The sequence below is a fragment of the Alternaria viburni genome (genome assembly GCF_023758015.1).
Source record: "Alternaria viburni strain BMP 2772 chromosome Unknown scaffold_26, whole genome shotgun sequence".
In the NCBI taxonomy this organism is placed as follows: domain Eukaryota; kingdom Fungi; phylum Ascomycota; class Dothideomycetes; order Pleosporales; family Pleosporaceae; genus Alternaria; species Alternaria viburni.
Genome location: NW_026055795.1, coordinates 342,864 through 362,507, shown reverse-complemented (window position 1 = coordinate 362,507; position 19,644 = coordinate 342,864). Strand labels below are relative to the sequence as shown.

The following is a 19,644-nucleotide window of genomic DNA, read 5'->3' as shown; positions in this document are numbered from 1 at the left end:
CGTAGTAGCCAAGCCTGCAAATCACTCTCTTTACCATCGTGTCTGTTCACAGTCGTGATTACCGGAAATGGATCAGCATGCACGCTGCAACGCGACGCGTTTGCCGTCACCGTGGCTTGGAGGCAATTTATCTCGTGTGACCGGCCTACAACGCCGTTCGATACGCCATTGTATTACCATACTTGCGCATGAGCGACTTGAAATTGCTGTTCTAGCCATTATAAGAGTTGGAAAACGTACCATGGCTTGAACACTCTCTTGCGACTAGGATGTTATCCTCCACGAGGATGCTTGCCACGGTGCTGGGTATTTGCCTCTGTCATCTGAAACGCGCTTACGGGTGATGGTCGTACAATATCAGAGGCATGCAGTCAGCCGCCCCAGTGTAGTGGACCCAACACAGAGACTACCTGGGTGTCCAAACGCTTGGTGGAATCCCAGGACGCTGTCCACTACTTAATCCCGCACAAATTGCCAACGATCTCGAGATGAACTGCTTGACAACACACCGTCGTCGATCGCAACGAAGGCGAACATGTGTAACCTTGCAACGAGTCTTGTACGCGAGCAGATCTCGGGCTATTGACCACTGGTCTGGTAGCACGAACTGAGCACAAGACTCTCGGACGTCGCACTCACTACACCATAAAAGAGATTACCCGCTTTAGCTAATCCCCATGGTGGCTACTCCGAAAGCGTTCGGGTCGGTCTCTTGCGCAAATGCATCACGGATCTCATTTTGTCACCAATGCACCTGCTACATTGTTGCTACTTTCCACGCATCTAATTGCCACACATTTCAGTAACCTTGAGAATTGGTCAATAATCTATGGATTTTACACTACCCATCACAAGATAAGGAGCATCCAGCCAACACCTCGGTACCGAGCCGAAATAGAGTTTATGCAACTATCCAAGATAAGCATGGCCACTCTGACCACGATACATCTCCTTCATATTCACAGGCTCGGCCAGCAGCCGAAGTTCCGCGGCGGAATCGATTCGCAAAGCACACCCTTATGAACCCGGTTGTCGGGTCTGTTCTCACTTTCTCATCACACCAAACCTTCTCGGTCGCCACAGCAAGGGGCGAGACAACCCGGATACCAGGTCTGGCCGCCGGATGAGCGGGTGTGGGGAGAGAGTTCAGCTCTGATCATGCACCTAGACGGGTAGCTTGCATCGCACGAACTAATAGGGTAGTCGCTCTTGGGCAGCAGTCTTTGCTGACACGGTAGGGACTACCGACAGCGCAGAGTGTGGTACAAACCACGGCGCGCTACTTCCCCAGGAACTTCGCCCGAGCTTGCCGCTGAGGGAGCACATGCACTTTTGAGGCATCTCCGCTGCGAGACATTCATTTTCGCTCTAACGATTGGTGTGCAACGTCTTCAACGGCTATGTCTTGCGTTCTTCATTCACCCTGAGTGTCTCAGCAATTTGGTAGGTGCATTAATACTTTGCGGCTCGAGGGGCAGTAATCGTCTAGTTATGACACATAGACAGTCACCGTTATCGGTGTCGTCAACGATTCATTACTGTGCCAAATCCCTAGTCTTCTATGGTATAGCTAACCGCCCGAAGACCTATGAAAAAGGACGACATCATGACTACCACACTAAAACGAGGTGAAGCACCTCCTGGTAAGGTTCAAATGCGACTATCGCCTTATGACACCATGGCGTCAATGAAAAGCGTACCTGCACATACTTGATCTTCCATTCAGCAACAGTAGCATAGCACCACACGCGTAGAAAATCTCAATAGAGAAACAAGCTTTTATACTTTCCTAGTCAACAACTCTCATCCCAAGAGATCCCCACAACACCAGATACCCACGAATCCATCTACTCCTTCCCCTTCAACTCCTCCAACCTCTCCACCAACCTCTCCCACCCAGCACTATCCTCCCAATTCTCCTTCCCCTTCCCCATAACACTCCTAACCGCACTCCTACTCTTAAACTTCCAATCCTTCGCCACCACTTGCCCATCCCCGGCGCCCAATCCCTCCGTCCGTTCCCTCGGCCCCAGCGTCTCATACGCATCCACGAGATCAATCGTCATATCCACAACCGCATTCCACTCCGCCTCAGACCCCGACTCCCATTTCGGCTGGCTCGTCACGGCCCGCCACGCTTTCTCGTGGCATTCCAATGCGGAGCTGGGGCGCTGCGTGTGCGTGTACAGTGTTGCGAGGATGAGCCAGAGTTTGGGGGAGACGGTGATGAGTGGCTTGATGTGTCTTTCCATGAGGTCGTTTACCAGGCGCGGGAGACCGGGGCGCGTGATGTCGAAGCCGTCTTCGGCGGAGACTACGTGTTTGACGAGCATGTCGATGACTTCAGCGTCGACGCACTTTTCGCCTTCGGTCGAGCCGCGGAGCTCGCAGATGCGGCGTTGGGCTGTTACGACGTCCGCCCAGGAGGGTGGGTTGGTGGAGGCGCTCACGGCGAGAACGTTGTTCCAGATGCGGAAGTTGTCGTGCTTGATTGTTGCGGCGCGTTTGAATGCTTTGAGAGCGTCGGTGCGCGGGTGGTTTGTTACGCGTGTTTCTTGGAGTTCGCCGTCGGCGTTTTCTTGGACCCTGGGCTTGAGGTGCAGGAGGGAGGCTGCGAGGTTGCTCCATGCTTCGGCGTCTTGGTCGTCAAGCTGCACGCAGCGGGAGAAGGCTTCGACGGCGTTTTTGAATTGGAGGAGCTCGAGGTAGGCACATCCGAGTGCGAACCAGGCGGGGTGGTAGAGCGCGTTGATCTTTAGGGATAGTGCGTAGGCTTCTGCGGCTTTCTCGTAGTTGCGTGCTGAGATGTAGCGTTGACCAAGGGAGCGCTGAGCACGTGCGTATCGTTGGCCGGAGACGTTCCAGGCTTTTTCGTACATGGAGAGATCGTTGTCGATGTCACCGAGGATGCAGTAGTAGCGCGGTGCTTCGGCTGGTGGTGGATCCCGCTCAGCACCCTCCCACTTCTCTTCATCTAAATCTACGTTCTCGTCATCGCCATTGGTGGCGTGGAAAAGCTGTCGTCGGATCATCTTGCGCGCCCTCTCCTCTTTCTCAGTGGCAGCATAGCACAACGCTGCTTCAGCCCACATCTCTAGTCTCTCGTAGATCTCGAGCGCGGATCGTAGACCGCCGAGGGCGACCCATCGCGCAGCGAGCTCAGACTCAAGCTCCCAACGAGATGGGGAGCAGAGCGGGAAGACGTAACGGAGACGTTCCTCAACCGATGCCGACTCACTTTCCTTGGCTTGCGGGAGGAAAGAAGTGATCTTCTCGCCAGTCTCAGCGTCGGTAGTAGCATCGCCCGAGGTCTCTGCGATAACCTGATCGACCAGCGCTTGAAGCTGGAGGAGACCACGCTCCATTGTGCGCGACTTGTACCCTTCAATGCGACTCCTCACAAGAAGAGCTTGGGTGTAGACCTGCCAGTTCGAGCTACCACCTTCGAGTACTCTTGTAGCGTATGGCTCGGTTTGTTCTCTTGTAAGACCATCTGCTGGGTTGGTATTCTTGATGCTCTCGGCTAATGAAAGCATGATGACGGAGTCCAGCGGGTCGAGCAATGGCTGGTTTGATGGGTCCATGGATGTGAGCGATGCCGGTAGATTGGACTCATCCTTGATCTCCATAGATGCGGTGTTGTTGGTGAAAGAGATTGACTCCAGTAGGGTATCGTCGTTCAAGTCCAAAGCCTTTGGCTTTGAGCTCTCATCAGATGTGCCGTTAGTTTCCGATCCCGCACTTCGGGCGAGTACGATCAGTTGACTGGTATCCTTCTGTTGGAATTTCGTCCTCTTGCCCATCAGTCCAGTCAACGCAAACTCGAATTTCCGTTCGAAAGTTGCCTGCTCAAGGTCCGCTTTAGCTTTCTTATCCAGACCATGGTGCGTATGGATCGCCGCTCGCTCCAGGAGGAAGGTCGTATGCAAGTCTTGGATCTCCCCGCTCTTTCCCGAGTTCTTAATCAAGTCCTCTACTACCTTCAAGTCATCGTAGATGGCATCCTGTAGACTTGGCGCCGGCTCGCTGAGCAGCCTTTGGTGCACAAAGTTCACTCTAAGACGCGCCCATGCCGAAACCGGAATGTTCTTTTGAATCGGGGGACTGATGAGGATGGTGTGCGCAAGGCACAGCAGCTCGATGTTTGGTGTGAGCTTGTATGCCGCAACACCATCTGCGCCCAGCGATGCAATAAGGTCCGCGCGCGTTTTGCTGAGAAGTTTCGCATCATCTGCGACGTCTTTTGACAACAGCGTCTCAGCAGACTTGAATGGTAGTGGTGGTCCAGTGACATTCGACTGCAGGAATGCATGGAATGCCGCGATGGCGATCAGGAAGTAAACGTGCTGCCGATATGCGGATGTTTCCTGAATCGGGGTAGATTCCTCCTCGTTCCGTTTCGACAGAAGGAGTCCTAGGCGATCGAAGATGTAGTCGCTCCAGAGAATAAAGTCGCTCCTCTTAACGTCTTTGGTGGTTTCATTGTCCTGATATCCCAGCAGTAGTTGCACTTCTGGTAGTTGGAGTGCACCTAGGAAATCTCCCGATTTTGTCGATGTGATGGCCGTTTCGAGCACTGCCGCGAGTTCATCTGGTAATGAACTGCGGAAGAAGTCCAGGAAGACATCCGCCATGTTTATGCTGATTGGAGTAACTTTTGAAGTGGAATCGTGTCGTGCAGGTTATTGTCGACGTTGTTACAGAAAGTTATAAACTTATTCCCACTAATTTTGCATCTTGATAGCGTGGTTGCGGGGCTGCTTTTGGAATTTGCGGCGATGAGTAAGAGTGGAGAAACCTTGGAAAAGGGCGTGTCTGGTGGCACGCCTAGCCTCTTTGGGACAACAGGGTCTGATCCACATCTGCATGCAAGGCGTATCAGCCTTCCAGGTCCATGGCAGGCATGCGAACAGTTGGCTGTTGACTTCAACTCCATGTATGAGTAAAGCCGACTCGGGCGCATAGATACAGTGGAACGAGCATTTGCACGGATGAGCACGAGTTAAGCTTTATGAATGTATCTTATTCAAGAGAACTATGACTACGACCTTGCCCTCACAGCGTGCGCCCTGCATCTACTGAGCCAAAAACGCTCGAAATGCGCAACGTCTCTAGTCCGAGTCGCTGCTAGAACTGGAGCTACTCTTGCCGCCCCTGCTACGGCTCCTACTATGGCTCTTGTGGCTATGACTGTGGTGCGAGGACCCGTGGTGCGATCCATGATGCGATCCATGATGCGAAGACCCGTGGTGTGAGCCGTGGTGCGAGCCATGCTCGGAGCTACCGTGCTTCTTGTGTTTCTTGTGCTTCTTCTCCTTCCTAGAGTCACGTTAGATGATGCCCGCCAAAGCGCTCGGGTGCGTATTTGGCTTACTTGTCAGGAATGAGGTTGGCGCCAACCGCCCCCAAAAGCGCTCCTCCAAGCGTGCCCAGCGCGCCGCCTCCGAGCTTGTTACCCACGAACGCGCCGCCTGCACCTCCCATCAGAGCTGAACCCAGGCCGCGGTCGCCTTCGCCAGGGCCGCCGGGAGCGCCGGGTTGACCATATGCCGGCGCACCATAGCCTTGCTGCGGGTCATGATGGCCCTGTTGTGGATGCGCGCCATACTGCTGGTTCGGGTCGTGGTAGCCTTGCTGCTGATGGCCCTGAGGAGGGTATGGAGAAGTGCTGCGGTTCGGGTCGTAGCTCTGTTGGTACTGGCCCTGGGGCGGGGCACCATAGCCGTGCTGAGGAGGCTGTCCGTAGGGGTCATGCGACGGCGGGGGGTAGGAGCTCTACAGTGATGTGAGTAGCTGAAGCCTGGTGGATAGGATGCGCCGGGGTTGCGCAATAATGCTGACCTGTCCTTGTGGGTAGGGGCTGTGATGTCCCTGACCGTACTGGTCGTGCGGCTGCTGTCCGTACGCCTGAGGTTGAGGAGGATAGCCCTGGTTATGCTCTCCGTAGCCATGCTGTGGCTGTTGGGGCTGCTGGTACGCGCCGCCGTGGCTGTAGCCGTAGCCTTGGTCGTGGCCTTGGCCCTGACCGTAGTAATCCTGGCCTGACATGTTGTTCTTAAATGTAATGTGTCTTGATGTCTAAGGAGAAAAGATGTACGAAGGCTCTAGGTAGAGATGTGGAAGGTGGTTGCGCCTACGGTGGGGGAGGGGCAGGTTGGCAGATGGTCAGGCCAGTGCGATTGCGGCATCACACGCACGCTTTAAGTGTGACTTGCCCTCGTATGGAGCTGACTGCGCGCGCCACATGTCTGCGGAGACTGATCATACCCAACGGGTTAGACATGGGTCGCATTGCGGCTGAGCTGTGAGCGATTTGGTCGTGGATGTGGAGTCGGACATGACCGGAAATTTGGCTGAAGCGCCAGCACTGACCACTCTGCCATCCTGGAGTTCGTCTGTGTAGCTGACATTACATTGACCGCAACAAACACTATTTAGTCCACTGCGATGACTTATATAATATTGGCCTGATATTGCTGAATAACTGCAGACGCATGTACATTGCTGAGATATCGTCGCGTTTTTCGTTTCAATACCGCCCCGGTCACCTCTTCGGCGCCATTTTAATGATCATGCAAAAGGTCTGCTGCCTGAGAACATCGATACGGGTGTCGTCAACAACGTTATCTGAAGGGGTTGCTCCAGTTCTCTGAACATCACTGTATATGTGCGCTGTGGCTATTCTTGACTCTGCCTGTAGCAGCTATTGACCACGCCATACTGAGGCTAATCTGATCAGATTTCGCAGTTCGCTACTATCGTATACATGGGAATAGCTAAATTGTCTACGAACTGCACGAGAATAAAACACGCGAACGGGACAACCTAGGGTTGATGTAGGCTCTAAAGCGTTTACCCTTTCCCTTGTCTAAGGTGCTACTTTTGTCTGTATCGGATCCGAAGGCGCTCTGCATGCTTTTTTGGTAAGTGACGTGAATTGACTTATACGCGACTGCCTCGGGACAGACGACAGAGTGTATGCTCGCACAACGTAGATAAGTATGATCGTACAAGGTGCCGTTGCAGATAACAATGCCATTCACTATATAGAGTTACTAGACCGCGTTTTGTTGCCCTGCTCTGCATCAACATTTCACCATAATAACAATGCCATGTATGCGCAGACTTGAAGTTTGACGGATTGGTACAAGCGTACTGTAAGGAACTCTGACACGTTGAAATCCGGGGTATCGATAAGAAGTGGGGGTTTGCGGAGCGCAATATGGTTGAGCGATGGTTCGCATACGGCTAACAATTCGACATCGTCAGGGTCCAACTCTTTCGTAGTTGTGTTCTGCATCCGTCACGGGCCGTCGTAAGGGTCATGTTAGTAATCCTATGAACAGGGAACATACACGGCGACACCAGGGCGGTCAGATTCGGTATGTCATGCGCTATACTGACAAGTAGTCTCGGAAGATTTTACCGTCCCTAATACTTCTGGTATAGTACGGCGTGGTGCCGGTGATGGCTCGGCGGTGGTCTACGCAGGGTGGCGAGGGTACCAGAAACGCTTGCTGTCTCGACTTCGGCAGAATCGGGGAGGTAGTAGTCTGGAGCCTCCGCTTGTGGCCGTAGCGCGACGACTTGGCAGGGCTGTACGAATAGTGGCCGGCAAGGCTGCCCCATCAGCAGGAGAACGCCCGTAGATTGAGCTAGAAGTTGTATGCCGTGGTGTTTTCATAGGTCGCGGTGGAAGAATTGGCAGAATATGTGTTGTAAATGGCGTGGCTTGAAATGTGTGCTCTATTGTAAGGATGCTGACATGGCGGTCGGGTTGGATTAGTGCAGTCCCTGATCTTCAGCGCGCATTTCCCGCGGCTCCCAACCGTTGGCTGCATGTCGTTGGCTACGGTGTCTTGTTGAAGAAGGCGGTCAGCGCGCCTTACCCAAACTCGCCACACATAGATGGCCTTTTGCAACGTGGGCTGCAACATGGGTCCAGCGGCGGCAAAGCTGCTGCCCGTCTACTGTGAAGAAATAGAAGAAGACACTTGCGGGGAGTGCTAGATGAGTGGGGAAAATGCGGCGAGAAGGAAAATTTTGGCGTTGAATGGGATGCGAATTAGATCATAGGCAAATAATTGCCCAAGGCCTGGGCGGCGACGCTGGTGTCGGGTTCCTCAGCGCGATAAGGGCCCGTGCGGTAAAATCTCAAAGCGAGCCAACATCCCACCAAACAGCAAGTTCAAATTTAAAGAGCCCGTCGAGCCTTCACTGCCGCTTCTCTCCACTCACACTCCCTTTCCCTTCTTTCTGTCGTTGTGCCCGGTAGCATAGAAAGGTTGCGAGTCAGATTCCTCGCGTTGATACCCCCCGGATAGATTCACTCTATCTTTTCGCGCCAAAAGTTTTTTAGGCCCCGCCAAAGTCCATATATAAGGACCACCCCACCTACTTCTCCCGCCCTCTCTACACCTCCCCCCTCTACCTACACCGACAACATGGCGCCTGCTGCTTCGCATGATGCCAAGGACATCAAGTCCGAGAACTCCAAGTCGCTCAAGGCGCTTGAGGAGATGATGCAGAAGTTGACCGTGTCCAAGGCCCAGGACGAGATCAACGCCTCTGCTCAGGCCATCGCCACCTTCATCAACGGCGACATTGAGGAGGCTGACGCTCCCACCAAGTATGTTTGCACTCTGCCCCTCCCCCGCCACCGTGCAGTCTCTAACACACACCCAGGGCTGTCCAGGTGCTTAAGAAGCAACTCGCCAGCAAGAAGGATGCCGTCGCCCGCGAGCGCGCTCTCGATGCCATCCGTGCTATCGCCCAGCACTCGCACGTCTCCGCCTCGGTCGAGCCCTACCTCGTCTCCCTCCTGCCGGACGTGCTGGCCGCGGTCGGTGACAAGATGAGCGGCGTCAAGGTCGCTGCTCAGACCGCCGCCGAGTCCATCGTCATGGCCGCCAACCCCAACGCCGTCAAGGCCATCATCCCCCACATCATCAACTCGCTCGAGAACGCACAAAAGTGGCCCGAGAAGATGACCGACCTGAAGTGCATTGAGGCCCTCACCAAGAGCGCCCCCGCACAGATGGCTTTCCGTGTCCCCGACCTGATTCCCGTCATCTCGGGAGCCATGTGGGACACCAAGCCTGAGGTCAAGAAGGCTGCCTACGGCACCATGGAGACTCTCTGCTCCTTGATCTCCAACAAGGATATCGAGCGCTTCATTCCCGAGCTCATCAAGTGTATCGCTAAGCCTGAGAACGTCCCCGAGACCGTTCACTTGCTCGGTGCCACCACTTTCGTCACTGATGTCCACGAGCCCACCCTCGCCATCATGGTTCCCCTGCTTGAGCGTGGTCTCGTCGAGCGCGAGACTGCCATCAAGCGTAAGTCTGCCGTCATTATCGACAACATGTGCAAGCTTGTCGAGGACCCCCAGATTGTCGCCGCTTTCTTGCCCCGTCTCATGCCCGCGCTTGAGAAGAACCACGACAACTTGGCTGACCCCGAGGCCCGTGAGAAGACCCGCCAGGGTCTCGACACCCTCATCCGTGTCGGTCACGTCGAGAACGGCAAGATCCCTGAGATCGAGAAGTCTGGTGACATCTCCACCATTGCCAACCACCTCAAGGCCGCTATCCCCTCCAGCATCAAGATCGACGACCGCTTCACCCCTGTTGTCAACTACGTTGGTGCCATTGGTGGCCAGCTGATCGACGAGAAGGACTACGAGCCTCTCAACTGGCAGGCTAACGCCGGTCCTTTCGTTGCCGTCCTTGTCGGTGATGAGAAGGCCAAGGAGGTTACCGAGGAGACCCGCAAGCGATCTCTTCCCGGTGCCGCCGCTGAGCGTGCCGTCGAGCCCGATGAGGAGGAGGGCGAGGATCTCTGCAACTGCACATTCAACTTGGCCTACGGTGCCAAGATCCTGCTCAACCAGACTCATCTCCGTCTCAAGCGTGGTCAGCGTTACGGTCTCCTCGGACCCAACGGTTCCGGAAAGACCACCCTCATGCGCGCTATCAACAACGAGCAGGTCGAGGGTTTCCCCAAGCAGAACGAGGTCAAGACCGTCTACGTCGAGCACGACTTGGACTCTGCTGATACTGAGATGACCGTTCTTGAGTGGACCATGGGTAAGCTCAAGTCCGTCGGCGTTGAGACCCCTGAGTCAGAGGTCAAGACTACCCTCAACGAGTTCGGTTTCACCGACGCCATGTACAACGGTACCATCGGTGCTCTGTCCGGTGGATGGAAGATGAAGCTCGCGCTCGCCCGTGCTGTCTTCGAGAAGCCCGACATTCTGCTGCTCGACGAGCCCACCAACCACTTGGACGTCAAGAACGTCAAGTGGCTCGAGGACTACCTCACCAGCTCCCCTTGCACATCCATTGTCATCTCCCACGACAGCAAGTTCTTGAACAACGTCATCCAGCACGTCATCCACTACGAGCGCTTCAAGCTTAAGCGCTACCGTGGTAACCTTGACGACTTCGTCAAGCGTGTGCCCTCTGCCAAGTCCTACCACGAGCTGGCTGCCTCCGACATGGAGTTCAAGTTCCCCGAGCCCGGTTTCCTTGAGGGTGTCAAGACCAAGGCCAAGGCCATTCTCCGTGCCACCAACATGAGCTTCCAGTACGAGGGTACCTCCAAGCCCCAGATTGAGGACATTACCTTCCAATGTTCGCTCGGATCCCGTATTGCCGTCATTGGTCCCAACGGTGCCGGCAAGTCCACCCTTGTCAACGTCCTGACTGGTGAGCTTGTCCCCACCAAGGGTGAGATTTACCACCACGAGAACATCCGTATTGCCTACATTAAGCAGCACGCTTTCGCTCACATCGACCACCACCTCGACAAGACTCCTTCCGAGTACATTCAATGGCGTTTCCAGACTGGTGAGGACCGTGAGACCATGGACCGTGCCAACAAGATCGTCACCGAGGAGGACGAGAAGGCCATGGACAAGATCTACAAGATCGAGGGTACCGAGCGTCGCGTCATCGGCATCAACTCCCGCAGGAAGTTCAAGAACTCCTACGAGTACGAGTGTTCGTTCGCTCTCGGAGAGAACGTCGGCATGAAGAACGAGCGCTGGACACCCATGATGTCTGCTGACAACGCCTGGATTCCTCGTTCCGAGATCATGGCTTCCCACGCCAAGATGGTCGCCGAGGTTGACCAGAAGGAGGCTCTTGCCAGCGGTCAGTTCCGTCCCCTTGTCCGCAAGGAGATTGAGGCCCACTGCGCCAACTTCGGTCTCGACGCTGAGCTCGTTTCTCACTCCCGTATGCGTGGTCTCTCCGGAGGTCAGCGTGTCAAGGTCGTTCTCTCTGCCTGCTCATGGCAGCGTCCTCACTTGATCGTTCTCGACGAGCCTACTAACTACCTGGACCGTGACTCTCTTGGTGCTCTTTCCAAGGCCATCAAGACTTTCGAGGGTGGTGTTATCATCATTACTCACTCCGCCGAGTTCACTGCCAACCTCACTGAGGAAGTCTGGGCTGTCATGGACGGTCGCATGACTCCTTCCGGTCACAACTGGGTGCAAGGTCAGGGTGCCGGTCCCCGTCTTGCCAAGGACGATGGTGAAGAAGAGGAGAAGGTATGTCATCACTCAACCCAACTTTTGTCTGAATATATGCTAACTTATGCCAAAAGTTCGACGCCATGGTCCGTGATTTCCCCGTTCCTGCTTCCTGTTGTCGACCAGATTCGACCCGCCCACCCCCCTGGCGGCCCCCTTGTACCCTATCCTCTCAAGACATGTGCTAACTATGACAATAGGGTAACAAGATCGCATCACAAAAGGTTAGCACGAAGAAGAAACGCGCAAAAAAACGTATACTGACTTCCCCCGCAGAAGAAAGCCAAGCTCACATCTTCCGAGATGAGGAAGAAGAAGAAGGACCGCATGGCCCGCCGCAAGCGCGGTGAGGAGGTCTTCTCCGACGAGGACGAGTAAGCGACACTCCCGGCACTTCCGAAAAGTTTCCTTTCTTCCATTGATGGTTCGGTTTACGAGGGTTTGTGGTGCATGCCGACTTGCATGTCGGCCTTTCATGACATAATGTGGTTATTGTTCGGCGTCTGGTCATCAAAATCTTCACGGAAGCATCTGCGGATTCACATCTGTAGAAGATAGAAATAGATTCCCATCACACTTCACTTTGCTTGCTGCAGATGCTTGATCGTCTTCCATTATACATCCCATGATGAACTGCTACTTCCGCCATCCGCATATCGTTGCCACTTCCTGAGCTTATAAAGCTTTGGTGTCTGGAGCTGTATTGACACCATGAGAAGGCCCATCGGATATGTACATCTTACTCCGAATCCCTTCCTTGTCTTGCGCCTTCTCTTCGCAAGCGTGTCATGATACGATCGCCGGAATTGGCGCTATTTCTCATCACGACATAGTACGCGCATCTATTAACATTCGCATCGTGTATATCTGGCTGTCGTAGCCTGCGCCTATGTAGGCATCGCATCACTACCAGCAGTCGTCGTCGATTGTTCGACGTCCTTCACTACTCTCCTTCCACGGACTACAACAGCTACATGCGACTGTCGGCTGCGCATTCTGTATCCTGGTACTCCTTCGCCTACATCATAGCTTCTTACTCAGAGCAGGTGAGCGTTCTCTGGTTCGTCTTAGGGCTCGCAATAGTGGAGAGCTATATGCCATCACAATTCCCAACAAAGCAGGTCAACAACAATCTGCCTCAGCTACGACAACGACAGTCTACTCGAAGTTGTTGCAACGGTAATTTTAAAAGTCTCGGCAAGTGTCGCGTGTCGAATTCTCGAAACCTCCTGCACCTTTCTATGGATTTAGGAACACCATATGTCTCCCTCATCGTTGTTTTTGCCACACCACAGCCGGCCACATTGGCCGGCTGCCCGCGGAGCTGAAATGCGCAGTCGTGCGCTACTGCCACAATTGCTGGCCGCCATCCCTCGCGATCAGCTATGTGGCTACTTCCACAGGAGAACAGTCACATAGTTGATCGCGAGGGATGGCGGCCACATTGGCCGACTGCCCGCGGAGCTGAAATGCGCAGTCGTGCGCTACTGCCACAATTGCTGGCCGCCATCCCTCGCGATCAACTATGTGACTACCTAGGGTCCACAGGAGGACAACCACATAGTTGATCGCGAGGGATGGCGGCCACATTGGCCGACTGCCCGCGGAGCTCCAATGTGGAGTCGTGCGATACCCACCCAGGGGAGCCACCGAACCTCAGCCAAGCGTCGCATATCAATCCTCGGTCATCTCGTCCAACGAGCAGCGAATAGAGAGAGGCCGAATAGGTCTTTTTCTATTGTCTCTCCGCGGCGGAGGCATTGGCCAACTGCCCGTGGAGCTGAAATGCGCAGTCGTGCGGTGCCTTCTCGGCATCATGGAAGTTCCGGCCAAGTGTCGCGTATCGACCCCCCAGTCATCCCGTCCGACAAGTGAATATAAATTCCTCGGGTCTCTCTCTCTCCCTTCCTTCCTTTGTGTCGTCTCTCAGCACGATCACATTGGCCGACTACCCGCGGAGCTGAAATGCGCAGTCGTGCGATATCTACCCACCTGAGCGGCCTTGGAAGATATCCATAGAATTTGAGCCCAGTATCGCGTATCGAAGTTCAGTAGTACCGTCCAGAGACTAGTAGATATAAGGTTGCCGACTGCCTCTCTCACTGCTGTTCTCCAGCGTGACCACATTGGCCGACTGCCCACGGAGCTGAAATGCGCAGTCATGCGACGCCCACCCAAAGACACCTGCATCCATGAGTATCTCGGCTAAGTGTCGCGTATCGATTTAGAGCAATCTTGCAGAGGCGACTAGCGTGCGGTGTACAGGAGCACTCAATCTCTCCCCATCGCTTTTGCTGTCCCACAACCGGCCACATTGGCCGACTGCCCACGGAGCTGAAATGCGCAGTCGTGCGACGTGCTTCCTCCCTCATGAATCGCCAAACGCTCTCGCTGCTTGAAGAGTGTCACCTGTCGGCTAGCTACCCACAAAGCTCAGACTTGCAGCTGGACGCCATCGTCCCCACCCAATGACCGCTAATTGCTCCCGCTTCTTGTTGAAAACTGGACGTCCACGGTTATAGCTATGAGAGCTGGTCTAATCTCCTAACCAACGTTCGTCCTATCGAGGAACTGCATCTTGCGGACATGCTTGATGATGTTTGAGACGGGGTTGGCCAGACTGGCATAGTCAGTGCCGGCCCACTCCCCTGCCAACGTTGGGCCTATTGTGGAAATAGATCTTGCGGATATGCTTAACGATTTTGGAGGCGGGGTGGATCAGACTAGGCACATTCTGCGAGCCAGTGTTTACAAGCAGATCCAGCTTACTCGTGGATAGCAGGATGCGTGATGGGCCCTTCAAATAGCTGTCTCAACGTGAGCTCACATACGTAGGCTCTGCCAACTTTGGCGATACTTCCTGTTAGGATTTGAGTGTTTGCAACTAAGACAAAGAAGTCTCATTGCGTCTCCTATTAAGAGTGAGGGCAGGGCAAAGGCTTTTGAGAAGGTGGCGTTCGCGTTTTGTGATGAAGTCGTGTGAATATTGGCGTGACGGCAGATGAATGTAGCAGTTAAGATTAGTCAAAGCCATTGACGGCGGCGAAAGCGGAGGAAGAGATCTCGGCAGAAGCAGCAACAATTGTGATGAAGGAAGAGGTCATCACAGGTGATGAGGCAAAGAGATGCAGGAAGAAAGCACGGAGAAGAAAAGCACGGATGTGTATGCATTTTAGCAAGAACATCCATTGCTAAGTATTAGTTCCAAGGTAATACGACAGTCATGTTGAAGAGGTAGACCGTTGCTGCGTCATGTCGCCACCAGAGCGGCAGTAGTACAAACACCAGCACCAACACCAGCACCTTTGAACCCGCTACTATCGATTATAACTTCTTGTAATCACTGGTTGACTGATCACAGAGATGAAGGCAGCCTGCTTACGAGACTGAAAAGCAATCTGGCAACCGTGCAAGAAGCACATGTTCAACACAAAGTGCGGCGCACGGAGTACCTAATCATCTCAAGATGTTTTTGCGCGGCATATATATAGCGGTGTTCAAGTCCGGTGTTTCTATCAAATCCACCCGTACGCCTGAAGGTACCTAGGTAGTCCCGATCAAATCTCGGAAGCAGCCATAAGTCGAAGTTCAATAGGGCCGTCTTCGCGTATACGCATCTCTCTTTGGTCTTCTCCTCCGTCTCACCTGCACATTACCATTGCTAGTCCATAGAGCCAGGTAAAAATCGCTACATCCGTATGGAGGTGACGTTCAATACGGAAGTGCTCATCGAACTTGCTATTGCGATAATGCCTCGCCCCAGGAGCTGCAGATCTAATACCATGAGCGCTATCTCTACGTACATCAACATTCCTTCGAGTTGCCTTTGCATCTTACTTAAACACCACTGCAGGCACATTTATGACTATGTGACGGTAGTTCCAGCCATCATGTAGGGTACTTTAACGATAGACCCGCTCGTCAAGACGAGACCGTCGTGATCGTGTCAATGACATATGAGACTTGGAACATCTCTTCTACTTAAGACTGCCTATCGGACTCATGCTAGTTATATTGGAGACCTTCACCTTGGCAGCAACTATAAACCCAAGCTCACTAGCGCCGTCTCCGTATATATAAACCTGCTCTAGGTCTCTCCTCCGTCTCTCCTACACCACAACTGACCGTGTCCGACTAGATATCTAGTCGGACACGGTCAGCCTTCAACTAAGCAGCCTTTACATCAAAGACTTTCTATCAGACTTATACTAGTTATATTGGAGACCTTCACCTTGGCAGCAACTATAGGTCCAAGCTCACTAGCGCCGTCTCCGCATATATAAACCTGCTCCAGGTCTCTCCTCCATCTCTCCTATACCACAACTGACCGTGTCCGACTGGATCAGACACGACCCAGTCGGACACGGTCAGCTTTCAATTAAGCAGCCTTTACATCAGTGCTCTTACCCTCTTTGTCACTTTTGGCACTATGTTCCAGCGAATAGACATCATTGCCCTCACCCAGCTCGTTCTTTATGGAACCGGACACGTCGCTGAGTTGCTGGAAGCTTTTCGTTGTACCTCTTGTTGTAGCAAGGATCGCTACACTCTTAGATCAATTGAACATACAAGATACGGTGGTACCAGGTTCTCTTTCTTACACTTCTCTGATGATGACGATGCTTCTTATCAGAGGAGTCTACTGTAAACCCTTGAAGGAAAAAACTATACCGACAGCACATTCAGAAGCGGTGTCATCGCGATGTGACCCAACTCACCCCAAACAACAGCTGTAGCTACTTAGCCAGACCGGTTACATGTTCGCGAAGTGTCATTGAGGTAAGCAAGCAGCACCATTGCGATCAATCAGTTTGGAGGGTCAGTGATCTCCGTTCATTCTGACGGGCGCAATCAGCACGGGAGCCCGGCTTGACCTTTGACGGGAAGATGGCGACATGAGTATCACATTCTTATCGAGCTCCAGTCGAGTCGAACGGACGTGTTCGGTCATCTTGAGGAAGTGTTAACTGGAGAAAGTCTAACATATGTTAAGATCTGCCCCCTGCTGAGGACATGTTTGATTCAGTCCTGTCCATCGCCCCTTCACATACCGGCAGAGGTCTTTACTAGACTTGGACACTTCTATAATGGTACTTGCTTGCCTATCTGCTCATCCTAATTTCAAAACCTGGTACCCAAAGTTTATGACGTTGTATCCTAGGAACAAGTAAACGTAGTGCCCTGGAATTGCGGGCACAGCTGCCCCAGCAATCTCGACTAGAAGGTCGGTGGTGAAAGTCTCCCATGAGACTTGAAACAGCCTAGTCCCAGGTAGTAAAGATCTCCCACATAATGGGCTCAGCCACGCCGTGACTCCTTTGCGGCCGTATCATGTAGGTTGTCCGCTTGCTAAATGCCAACGTGCTTCATTTCCTGTATTCACCAACCCTTTGCTCTTCCCTATTATCTCGTGTCCATCGTAAAGGTGGCACACCGACACATCATGTCGTTCAGGTTTGCGAATGCGCTTGAGGGAGAGAGTATACGTTCGAAGATTGACGTAGGAGGAGGGGGATTCGGTATCGCTATCGAGATGAGCCTGAGTCTGCAAGTTAGCTTTATTGCACGAAAGAGTTGAAGGGGATATAGTTAACGATGTACTGCTCAGTTTAGCATCGAAGACAAAAGTCAACGAAGTTCCCGCCCGGACCGACGCGGAGGATGAGCTTCCCGAGCATGTTTTTTATAGAGGTTGTCTCCTCTCCCGTAGGCCCGTTACTCAGCGATGGCTGAAAACAGTCCCAGTGAGCGTTGAAACGCCGCCCTTCTTGGCCTTGGCCTTGCCTTTGTCGTCAGAACCCTTAGGTTCTTCCGGCGCCGGCTTCGGGACTTGACAGGGGCTCTCACCACCTGCCTTCTGCTTCTTCTTGCCCTTCTTGCTGGAACTCGGCTTTGCAGCCGGCTCCTCTGCAGGTCTCTTCGTGGCCAAAGCCTTGAAGAGCTCTACAGATGCGTTGGCAACGTCGGGATCGTCACCAATAGCGTCGTAGAAGGCTTTGAACTTTTCAGCATCAAAGCCGCCAGGAGCCATTGCTTTTGAGGGCGCAGGCACCGACTTCTTCTCCTCGCTTGGTCCATCACCACCTCCGTGTAGATGCTTGATATTAGCGAAGCGTTTTACCGCCGCGCCACAAGCCTCTCCAAGAGGGTGGTTCAGGGAACACCCTTTGGTGCAGAAGGGGACGGTGCACTCCTTCGCACCACCAGGGTGGTACTTTGCACAAGTACTGCAAAAAGCAGTCTTGGCGGCCACTGCAGGTGTGGAAAGGCCTTGATGACTATTCGCCATCTTCACCTCGCGCTTCAGCATTTCCCCTTGGGGTTCACCGAGCGGGCGACGACCTTGGACATCCCATTCCTTCCGAAGCTGCCTACCCTCAGCCATCGCGCCCTTGATAGCGGCGAGTTGACTGCGCGTAGCGCACGGAGGCGGGTGCCTCTTCCCACAAGAACCACATGGGGCCTTCTCCTCCTCCCACTCCTTGCGATCGGCTTTCACCGTACGCTCGAAGTGATTGAAGGCAGCGACTCTCTCATACAAGATGAGCGAGTCGTCTTGAAACGGGTGGATCATGAACGGCCAAGGCGCGTCCGGATCCGCCGTTTCCCGCTCATCGACCTTGGGCTCATGGCCCGCAGTCGCGTCACGGTCTTCCTCAGGCTCGAGAACCATGAGGTCACCAGAAGCCTCTTCAGTCTCATGGACTGCAAGAGGCCCGGATGTAGTTGACAAAGACTCCTCACCCGAAGGATTGGAGCTTTGCTCATGAACGATGAGATCAGCATCGTCCGACTGCGGCAAGGGAGCGTTGACGGCCTTGCGAAGAATCTTCGCGGAGGCCTTCTTCGCCTTCTTGTTGTTGGAAAGCCCAGAGGGCGAGGGGGGAAGCATGTTAATATCCTATACGAGTACGTTAGCAACGGTCAACACTGAGAGATAGCGCCAGGTCTGGAGGAAAAGATACGTACCATGATGAAAACTTGCTTCGATGGGGGAATGGAAAGGTAGGGAGCAAGTACGGTACTAAAGGTTGAGCGCGCGACGCGTTTCGTCCGTGCGCCACGCTAGACGCCCATGGAAAGTCGGTAACTAGATGGAATTAGGTGAAAGTGAGTATCTGCATTCGCGTCCGGTTTATGGCGATGATTTCAAGGTAGCTACAGTTCCCATTGATCGTCTGACCCAATTGCATGGGTGTCAGGGAACGATCTGGGCTGCCGTGTGCGTGAGCTTTCTGAATGCTTCAGTGATCTCGTTTGAGCATACTTTGATCATAGGAACGCCCGAAACACTAAGAAGTATGCATGCTAAACGCATAATCATCTTCTCAGGAGATGGGTCACGTTACACTGCTTTCTCAGGGTTTCTGAGGGTTGACGCAGATCAGCGCAGTCACGCGCGTCTCTCGAAACCAAAAGAGCGAGATCTCAGCAACTGCCACAAAACTCAAGCCTCACCATGAGGGGTGTAGCAATACGAGGAACGTTTGCAAACAAGATTCACATAATTGCGTACGTGCAGGACTGATGGGAAAACGTGTGGACTCACCTTCGTGATGGTGCAAATGTACCTAGGTATGGAAGACTTACCTTTGAACACGAAGATGCACCATGCCAGATGATTACCACTGCTATCAACCTACAATGGAATGCTCTTGCGCGCTGCCTGTGTCAAGTTACGCCTCTAAAGTAATCGCCTGACCGTCTGAGGCTGTGTGCACCTGCAGTGAAGTTTGAAGGTGCAGCTACCAGATGATGCCGTAGAGTCAGTACAGGTGCAAGCCGTTGCGTGAGCCTCTCGAGCAGTCTCTGACTGAGATCGGGCGCTTTCGGAGGGGCAGAATGCTGGTTCTCTGAGGTCGCGAGGTTTCCTTCCTTGTTCTGGTCGAGCGTGCCTGCCCGTTGTAGCTTCTCGTCCCAATTGGGGTCAGCGCGACTTCCCTCGGAGCAGGAGCGGCGGCAGACCTTGCTCAACGATGCTTGACCTGAGCGAACGCGTCCTTCTTCCTTCATCAAACACCTGTAGTTTCGTAAGTATGCCTCCCGCCTGAAGATACCAGCTAACATCATCGCAGTCGCACTCAGTCTATCAGACGTAAGCACGG

General features: G+C 53.5%; 4 protein-coding genes across 4 annotated transcripts; 1 reads left to right on the top strand and 3 right to left on the bottom strand.

Annotated features, from left to right (window-relative positions):
- Positions 1 to 1,847: 1,847 nt before the first annotated feature.
- Positions 1,848 to 4,634, bottom strand: J4E79_009721 (uncharacterized protein; the record flags this gene model as incomplete). The annotated part of the gene is made up of 1 exon (XM_049358564.1): positions 1,848 to 4,634. One exon carries the CDS (start codon positions 4,632 to 4,634, stop codon positions 1,848 to 1,850), a length of 2,787 nt encoding a protein of 928 aa, XP_049207034.1.
- Positions 4,635 to 5,370: 736 nt separating this feature from the next.
- On the bottom strand, positions 5,371 to 6,048 carry J4E79_009720 (uncharacterized protein; the record flags this gene model as incomplete). Its single annotated transcript, XM_049358563.1, has 2 exons — positions 5,371 to 5,775; positions 5,842 to 6,048. 2 exons carry the CDS (start codon positions 6,046 to 6,048, stop codon positions 5,371 to 5,373), a joined length of 612 nt encoding a protein of 203 aa, XP_049207033.1.
- A 2,396-nt stretch (positions 6,049 to 8,444) lies between these two features.
- Positions 8,445 to 11,917, top strand: CEF3 (translation elongation factor EF-3; the record flags this gene model as incomplete). The annotated part of the gene is made up of 5 exons (XM_049358562.1): positions 8,445 to 8,629; positions 8,686 to 11,557; positions 11,614 to 11,625; positions 11,740 to 11,763; positions 11,816 to 11,917. The coding sequence occupies 5 exons, from the start codon at positions 8,445 to 8,447 to the stop codon at positions 11,915 to 11,917; spliced, it is 3,195 nt and encodes a 1,064-aa protein (XP_049207032.1).
- A 5,341-nt stretch (positions 11,918 to 17,258) lies between these two features.
- On the bottom strand, positions 17,259 to 19,606 carry J4E79_009718 (uncharacterized protein; the record flags this gene model as incomplete). The annotated part of the gene is made up of 3 exons (XM_049358561.1): positions 17,259 to 18,440; positions 18,509 to 18,604; positions 19,313 to 19,606. The coding sequence occupies 3 exons, from the start codon at positions 19,604 to 19,606 to the stop codon at positions 17,259 to 17,261; spliced, it is 1,572 nt and encodes a 523-aa protein (XP_049207031.1).
- Between the last annotated feature and the right edge of the window lie 38 nt (positions 19,607 to 19,644).